This window comes from Empidonax traillii, unplaced genomic scaffold (genome assembly GCF_003031625.1).
Source record: "Empidonax traillii isolate 1590-97213 ecotype Southwest subspecies unplaced genomic scaffold, ASM303162v1 scaffold413:size1348891, whole genome shotgun sequence".
NCBI classification, from domain to species: Eukaryota; Metazoa; Chordata; class Aves; order Passeriformes; family Tyrannidae; genus Empidonax; species Empidonax traillii.
Genome location: NW_020955606.1, coordinates 1,267,855 through 1,276,865, shown reverse-complemented (window position 1 = coordinate 1,276,865; position 9,011 = coordinate 1,267,855). Strand labels below are relative to the sequence as shown.

At 53.3% G+C, this 9,011-nt stretch overlaps 1 protein-coding gene across 2 annotated transcripts in view; it reads right to left on the bottom strand.

Moving 5' to 3' along the window:
* CPNE2 (copine 2) overlaps positions 1 to 9,011 on the bottom strand; it is a 43,877-nt gene that overhangs the window by 13,535 nt on the left and 21,331 nt on the right. For both annotated transcript variants that reach the window (XM_027893958.1, XM_027893957.1), the window contains exons 5-9: positions 8,408 to 8,479; positions 4,252 to 4,335; positions 1,383 to 1,472; positions 1,047 to 1,145; positions 131 to 222 (exon numbers count right to left, since the gene is read on the bottom strand). In XM_027893958.1, the coding sequence (XP_027749759.1) occupies positions 131 to 222; positions 1,047 to 1,145; positions 1,383 to 1,472; positions 4,252 to 4,335; positions 8,408 to 8,479 (437 nt within the window). The remainder of the gene's footprint in view (positions 1 to 130; positions 223 to 1,046; positions 1,146 to 1,382; positions 1,473 to 4,251; positions 4,336 to 8,407; positions 8,480 to 9,011) is intronic.

Genomic DNA, 9,011 nt, shown 5'->3' with positions numbered 1-9,011 from the left:
TGTTTTATTCAGGCCATGCAGGGCCTGTGCTTGGGAACACGAAGGAGGCAGAGGCAGAAGGGATGGGGGGGGGGAGCCTGGGAAGAGCCAAGCTCAGTCAGGGGCTGAAGGAAAAATCTCAGCGACAAAACTCACTTTGCAGGACTTGACAATGATGATCCCAGAGTTCTTGTAGTTCTTTTTCTTCTTTTGCTTTTTGGGGTTAATGCACTCTAGCTCGAGCTGGAACACACAAGACAGACCCTGGTGTGAGGGCAGTGCTGGGCTGTGCCACGTGGTGGCTGCATTTGCCACCAGTGGCCACGTCCTGCAGGTACCCTCCCTCCAGTGCTGAAGAGGAAGATTTTATTGCCAGGCTGTAGGTAGCAAATCCAGAAGTAAAACAGGCTCAATGCCTGCCTCTGGCACCATCAGCTTGCACAGTTCTAGGCAGGGCACTTTCACGCCTTTGTATCTCAGTTTTCCCAGACATAAAACTCAATGCAGCAACACATACGGTGTTTCACACACGCCCCCAACACCTTGGCCAAAATCTGCTCTTGTACTGAAGTCCCAGTGAAGACAGCAGTGCAAAGCCCTGCTATCCAGGAGACTTCACAACATACCTTCAATCAGCTGGCATCTGCCAAGGCTTGTGGCCAGCATCTCATGGCGGGGGGAGATGGGGACACCTTTGGCACAAAACTGGTGTGGAGTTGCATGGGAGCTGGCACTCCTGAGGATCAGACTGACTGCCCCTGCTGCAGATACAGCCCCAGCAGCGTGTCACACCCCCTGTGGCCCCTCAAACCACAGGGCACCCCCCAAATCACAGATGCTGCTTCAGACATCTCAGCAGGGCCAAGTCTGCCTTAGCACTCTCTCTAGCTCAGATGTTTCAGCCACAGCCATGGCTGGGTCACTCATGGTGTGGGTGGAAGGAGAAAGGAGTTTGGACTTGGCTTCTTCTCAGCACAGGTTGAGCATCTCAGTGCAAGTACCCAAGTCCACCACCAGCCCCAAGGAGCCCCTTTCTCATTCTTCCCCAAAAGCACATCAGCACTTACTGGAGAGGCATCTTGGGCTTCACACAACTTGGCCACTGAGGTCTGAAACTCCCCGATGAAGTCGTGCCCCCCGTCACTGTCGTAGTCATAACATATCACCTGGGGCGGAAGGAGCACAAAGCAGCCTCAGACACAGGAACTGCCTCCTGTGAGGAGACCTGCTGGAGTCCCCAACCTCCCCTGCTGGAGACCCCAAACAAGGTGCTTTTTTGTTGGTTTTGGGGGTGGCTCTCTCTGGTTTGTTGGTTTTTTTTTTTTTAACGAGCCAGCCATGGGGGTTTAGGTGTTCACTGGTCAGTCCCAGAGCCACAAAACAAACTGAAGGGGCCCCGTTACCTTTATCAGCTTCTCCACATCTCCATCACACAGTGACACCAAAGGCACAGTGAACGGCTTCCAGACAGGGTCCAGTGTGTATTTGATCACCTGGGGGGGGTGGGAGCAGAGGGATGCTGTTACAACAGGTACATCCACAAGTGGAGATCAGCACAAAGCAGGGACAGGTCTCTGAGAGCAACTCAGGAGCAGATTCCCAGTGGGGCAGGCCAGGAAAGCTGGAGAAAGCTCAGCCTCAGTCCTCTCCTGGCTCCATAACTGAGACACAGCAGCTCCCCCCTCTCAGGCTGCAGCACGTGTGAGTTACAACAGGCTTGTTTTCATTGCACTGGGTGATTTATCCACCTCCAGGGGCAATTAAATAAACCTGCCTGAGGGAGCAGCTGCGGCACACTGGGCAGCGTGGGCGCAGCCGTGCCCAGAGCACGGGCACAGCCACTCACCCCACAACTTCAAGGCCAGCAGCTACTATTTATGCCCTCTGCATCCCATTGCTTTCCCCCTACTCATCGCTTACCCCCCCCACCCTACCCCCCCAGCACCCCAGCACAGCCTACATCCATCTGGGATCTGACCACGGAGGAAGACGGAGCAGCAGGATGCTGCAACCAGCCCTGGAAAGCCAAAACAGCCCCGGGCACATCGAGCTCTCTTGTCTCATCTGTGTAACATCTGCTGCCTGAGCTGGAGAAATATTAATTGATGCTTTTTGACATTTCCTGAGAGAACGCAACCGCTCGTTGGAAACCTCAGCGAGCGCGAGCGGGCTCCGGGCACGGGCTGGGTACACGGGAGATGAGGGCAGGGAAGGCAAAGACCCTCCTCCACAGAGGTGCTGTGCTCCAAAAGAGAGATTCACGTGAATTTCAGGAGAGTCAGGCACAGGCAGCAGGTTAACCCTTCTCTGTGCCGGGCAAACACGGGGGGATATCTGGAGTGGAGGATCTTGGATCTTCACAGCTGGAGCAGTCACAGCACAGAGCAGCGAGGGCGTCTTGTTTGACAGACAAGCTCTTACACGAGACCGGGGGATACCCTGACACTGCCAGCACAGTTTATAGCTGGATTTGTAAACACCTCCTCCAGAAGGAAGAGCGGGGGGAGCCCACGCCCCCCAAGGGTGCTGCCCACAGGCTGCTGGGTCCCCAGGGAGGGTGGGGAAGGATCCGGCGTCCCTATCCCACGGCACCCAGCTGGGCATCCACACTTGTGCTTAAATAACAACGAGCACACCAATCCTGCCCTGCCAGATGGCTCTGCTGTGGCAGGAGAAATGCCAGCAGCAGGCTGAGAGCTGGTTATATTCCTGCATGGAAAAGCTGCAAGGATGGGGGAATGTTAGCTCTTTGTATCCAGCCCCAGAACACGAAGATGGTCATAGAATCATGGAATTATTTGGGTTGGAAGGGACCTCGGAGATAATCCAGTTTCAACCCCCTGCCATGGGCAGGGACACCTTCCACGAGACCAGGTTGCTCCAAGTCCTGTCCAGCCTGGCATTGAACACTTCCAGGGATGGGTTGCCTGGTATGGGATTCCTCTGAGGGCAGTGGGATGCATTCAGGGGTGGTAAGGAGGAGGCTGAAAAAAAACTTGGGCAGACCCTGATCCAGTGAAACAGGACAACGGAGGAACTGGGCAGCAAGCCAGAGGAAACACCAGTATATACATCTGCTCCCCACAAACCTGACATGTTACAGAGATCCCAGTGATGGCTGGTGCACAGTTACCTTCCCAATTCCCACACCTGCTCCAGGAGGAAGGGCTGGAGGTCACTCCAAACCCACCCCCCCGTCTGAGAAACGTGTCTCGGTGAGTCAAAGCCCAGCTACCCACACTAAACCAGGAGGAAACAACCAAGCAACGTCTCAGCCTGCTCCCACAGAAACACAGGAGGAATACTAAGGCTGACATGAATTAAATATGCATGGAAAGGTGTGTGGGAAAGCACCAAAAAGTAAACAGCAGAGCTGGGGTTGTAAGGATGGCCCATACCGGTGCCACAGGACACAGGGTGTTACGTCCTGGTGCTCACGTGGGTGTGCAAGTGAGGGAAATCCTCCTGGACTTTGCACAGAAGAGGTAAAACCCAACATACGAGGAGACTTTGTAAATAAACACCACTCTCTCCTTCCGCCTGAGCTCATCCTGTGTTTTGTTACAGCAGTTTGCTGCAGTGGGACAAGGGGCACCTCAACCAAGCCTTGAAGGGACAACAACAGAGATGGGGAAAAAGGGGGAGTGAGATGGGTGTGATGGAGCCCTCCTCCTCTGCCACAGAGCATCCCCCCTCCTCTTTCTGCCAGCTGCCAGGAGCTCAGTGCAAGCAAAGAAAGCCTTGAAATAAGCTTTGAGGAGGGGAGAAAAAGCAGTTAAAAAGTACTTATTAGTGCTGTGTTAAAGCAGAAGCTTCCTGTTTCTCCCTGCCCATGCTGTGCCTGGTATTCATAACATCACTGGCTTTAACAGCATGAGAACATAACCAGAGGGAGCTGAGAACAAAACATCACAGCAGGTATCAATGGGGGGAAAGGGAGGGGTCAGCTGGCCCTGATCATCCCCACCAGGACCCCAGTACAGGTCTCTACTGCCTTGGCTGTGGTTCTGGCTCCACGGGACATGAGAACCACTGATCACACACCGAAGCTGGAGGTGCCAAAACATCCTCCCAGTTTAGGTGAAGGTCTGGCAAAAATTCTTTTTAAAAACCTTTCCTCACTGCCATTCCCTGGGCCACCAGCAAGAGAGCCTGAAATCCCTGGATCCCGCCCTGCTTTATGGGGGATTGATGAGAGAACACCACGAAGGGCAAGAGGAGATGCTGGAAGGATGAGGGTGTCTCAGCAGCTCGGGGTAGAGTTTTGCTCACCTCTGTTCTGTGGACCAGCATCCACTTCCCATCGTCACCTGGTTTATGGAACTCCAAGAAGGGGTCTGACTTCCCAAAAAGGTCCTGGGGGGAGAAGAAACAGGATGGGTTACACGGTGCTCTGCAAGCAGCAACAGCTGGGCCAAGAGAGATCCTTCCCTGCAGACACCCTCCTGTCCTCATGGGAGCAGCTCAGGCACGCTGGCAAACAGGCAGCGCCCGAGGGCAGCATCCTGCCCACCTCCCTGTCCTGATCCTCAGAACCCCCTGATTTCCACACCACATTTCAGCACTGATGTGGAGGGCGTGTTGGCACCCCAGCCCGTGCCTGTGGGATGTGCCAGCGGGCGCCCAGTACCCAGCAAGCTCTCCGGACACAGATGCCACAGAAAACAACCCCAGCTGGGAGGCAGCTGCGTTTGGGCCTTGGAAAAACATCCGAAGCTTCAAAGGAAAAACAGAGTTGTGAAGTGCATGAGTGTCTTGGGGGAAAAGGGGAAAAAAAAAAAAAAAATCCACCCTCCTACACAGAGCAGTAAAGCACAAGCAAAGGAAATCTTTAAGGAGCGAGCTGCCCTGGTGTTGACAGAGATCATGTAGCACCCTGAGAGATACACAGCCCTGAGTCAGTGTGTGCTGCCTTTCCTGCCAGCCTCTCCTCAGATAATCTCCTGATAAAGGGCTGCTGCTTTATGAGAAATATGTACACACACACACACACACACACATCCCTGCTGGGTGTTGGCACGGGGGCTGCTTTGGCACCCACAGCCCGGGCAGCGCCGGTGGCACCGACGCGGAAACTCCAGCTTTTCTAAGCAGAGCTTCGTTCCCATTCAGAAAAAAAAAAAAAACTAAGCAGCAGCTAACAAGAAACCAAGCCCCAGATGCTCCAGATGATTTACTGAGAGCTCAAGTCATTTCAGTTGGTGTTTTCCTCCCAGGGGAAAATGGGTGCCCGAGTCTCGCAAAGAGCTGGAGGAACTTCTTATGGGTTTGAACAGGAGCTTTCTGGGCTTACAAGTGATGCAGTGGGGATGTGAGGGGCTGTGCATGGAGGAGGAGGAAGCACAGACACCCCAGGACCCCCTGTCCACAGCCAGCCCAGGAGGTGACAGCTGGGATGGACACGGGCTCTAGTGATGCCCCAGCAGAAAACTCATCAACGTTTCTATTTAATCCTGTTTCCAAAGCCAGCCAGAAAAGTCAATCACTGCAAAGTGTTTTGGCTCGTAGAAATTACAAACTGCTTCAGTTAAAATTCCTCTGCCAGAGGAGCAGGCCATAAGGGCTCACAGGGACACTGTCTGCTGAGATGAGATTATTTTTCTCCTACCCTTGTTCACACGTCTGTAGGAGAGAAAACCAAGCCATTCTTTCTGCAGTGTTACAGTTACGGCACAGCTCTGATCCTGCTCACCCACCACCTGGACTTGGCACTTTTAAGCTTCACAGATGGATTAAAGATCCCTTTGGTGGGTACCTGACCTGCCCATGCTGGCTTAACCTCCAACACAAGGCAGCTTCATCAGCGCCAGCACAGCGTGGGCTGGTGCAGGCACCGGCTCCGATGGCAGTGGGGAGCTTTGAAGGGTGTCTGCTCCCATCCCACGTGGAGCAGCCTGGCTTGCAGGTCTGGTCAGCCTTGTTCTGCTCCAAGAGAGGTGGGAGATGCCTCCAAGCCACGGGATTGTGGGCTGCTATTTTAAAACATCCAACCCACAAACACCTCACCCCTGCAGACCTGGCAGGAGGTGGAAACTGAGCAACCAAAGGAGCTCGGCAGACCAGATCGATCTGCAAACTCGCCCAAGAATCTAAACCATCCAAACTGGTCCTTCCACGACATGGACAAGGAGGGCTGAGGTGGCAATCCCAGCAGATGCAGCTCCCCAGGACACAGCTTCCAGCACCAGTCCTGGCTTGCAGCGCTCGCTGTCCCCCAGCCTGTGCCGAAGCATCACTGTCCCCACAGCTGCAGTGGCACAAACAGCTCTGGGGCTGGGTTCACAGGGCTGGTCCCAGGTGGAAATACCTCCTCTTCTGCAAGATATTTCATCTGTCAACAGCTTTCCACCAAGAGCTGATCTGACAAAAGGTACAAGAGCCTCAGGCTGGATCTGCTGCTGACACGCTCCCGCTGCACAGCTTCGGCATTTAAGGGAAGGCAGCGAGCTGTAAGTGTAGAGAACGGACATGTGATGGGCAGGAGGACCTGCCTGCAGCCTCAGAGAGGTCCCAGCCTCGGGGTGACCATGGCAGAAGGAGATGCCTGGGGGCAAGCACAGCTCCAGGCACAGCTGGTGGCAAGGGGTGCCCACAGCTTCAGCTCGGCACGTGCAGCAGGACGATCCCACGGCCCCACCACGAAATCCTGTGAGATCCAATCCCTTGCTCTGATGTCTGAGCCTCCAGCCATGCTCCTCAGCTCCATGCTGCATGGTACAGGAGGTTGTAACCCCCCAGGCTGCAACGCTGCCCCTGGGGTTTTGTTGCTTATCCACCTCTCTGCTGTCTTTCCTAAGCTCAAATGAGTTTTACTCAGCTCCCACACTTGCATTCCATCCGTGACCAATACCGACCCCAAAATACTGTTTGCCATCCAATTTCCTTGTTCAAGGACTATTTTAATTTGCACGAAGTACCATGAGCATCCTTCGTGCCCATGAGCAGGGCTTTGAGCACTGCAACACTACACTGGGCTATGGGAATTGGCAAAGTAACCTCACCAGTTCTTGGTGACAGCAGGCAGTCACTGAGGATGAGCTTTCTGCTGACCCTACTGATAACCTGGAGGGGGACCCAGAAAGAACAGGGTTACTCACAGTCCTTATCCCACTGTAACCAGGGTGGATGCTTTATTCCTGTACCTTGACTACGGGTTTGAAGGGCAGCAGACCCCCAGTTAACATGCCCTAGTTGAAGGAAATCAAAAGATGCCACCTCTGTATAACCTGGCAGAGAAACTTGGTTGCAAACCAAATTGGAAAGGCAACTCTTGCCCATGGAGCAGGTGATGCCACCAATGAAGTTGCTGATGCAAGAAGTGGATGTTTGCCCAAAGCACCAGCGAGGACCTGGGTCCTTGGCCCTGCTCTTCACCACGACCTCAGCTGCAAAGAGATGCTGAAGCACAAAGGGAGGGCACCAAGCCCGCTGTGAAATCCCATCCCTTGCTTCACAGGGCAGCAGAGGCTTTTTCTTGGGGTGCTGGAAGAAAACTGTCGCATCAGGGATGTCTTCACTGATAGGCAAGGGGCTGACCCTTGGCCACATCTCAGAGGAAGCCCCCAGCACATTCGTGACACGGAGGGGATTTCTTACAAGGGGCATTTAGCTCCTTGCACTAGGCAAGATAAGCAGGAGGGCACAAAAACAGCCACTCCCAACAGGTGGGAAAACCACTTGGATAAACCAGCCATCTGTCCAGTTTGGACAATGGGGCTGGACAAACCACACCTCCTCCCCCAGCAAACACCCTTCTGCCCGGCTGCTTGCTTTACCCTGTTTTCAAACAAACAGAGGGCCATCCTGCCAATAACACAAGCTCTGGAGAGACTAGGAAGAAGGGAAAAAAAATAATATTCCCATTGATTGCTTAGCAACAGCACTGGTTCAAGAGGAATAGCTCTGGTTGCCTGGTAAATAAGGTCAGAAGACGCCATTCACAAGGGCTCACCAATTCCTGTGTACCATATCCAAAGTAAAACTCATGCATTACCTGCCTCCACGAGATCAACACCTATCCCTCAGAGAAGTCAGTTTGATACACAAGCAGATGTTTGCTCCCTTTCCAGTGGGTCTGGGGGCCACAAGCCAGGAGCTCTCAGCACGTCTGAGATACAGGTTCAAGCGGCATCAAAATTTTGCAGCTCCATCAGGAGGCACTTTCAAAAGACTATCAGTGAAGCAGTAAATCTGCTGTCTTTAACTATGCTAGTACATAAATCCTGTGCCACATGGAATGTTTCCTCCTCCATGTCTGTGGTGCAGAAAGCAACACTGTGACAATGGGGAAACTGAGGCACGGGCATACCCAGCAACCAGGGGCACTACCAGGACCTGAACCCTCAGGTTCTCCAGTGGGACTCTTTTCTGTCACTGTTGCACCCCGAGGACAGATTTCTTTAGATCCCAAGGACACAGCTCCACTCACCTTTTTATCCAGTTTCCTGCCAGCCATGCTCAGAGTGATCACCCTGTTATCCGAGAGCTCCTGGGCAGCTATCTGAAAGACAAGGGAAGGCTGTGTTCATTTTTAGCATTAAAAAAAATAATAAAAAAAAGGAAGCTTCTAGTAAAAAACTCATTCCCTTCCTTGAGTGTCGCTCTGGAGCTGGTCTCACATGGCTTTTCTGCACCAGGGCTCAATTCAGGATGTAGAGAAGCCTCCAAGGACTAAGCCAAGAGGAAACAGGAGTCACATAAAACCCCTTGCCAGCAAGATGTGGCACCTCATCCTCCGTGTCCCAGGCAAAACACAGCTGTCCCATCCCTCAGGGGAGATGCTGGTGACACCCAGGACTTGAGCCATGTCTCTGCACTGCCACCTGATAAGAGAGCCCCAAGGATGAAGACTCCACCAAGGAGCCACAGGAGGCAGCAGTGCAGCCTGGATCGCTTCAGCTTGGAGACTTTATTCACACATACACTCCAGAAGGGCTTCAGCTGCCAACCACCAATGGGCCACTTCTGTCTGGAATGTGCTCTAATGAATCTCTTGGTATTTCAAGGGAACATTTATAACAAAACCCCACATT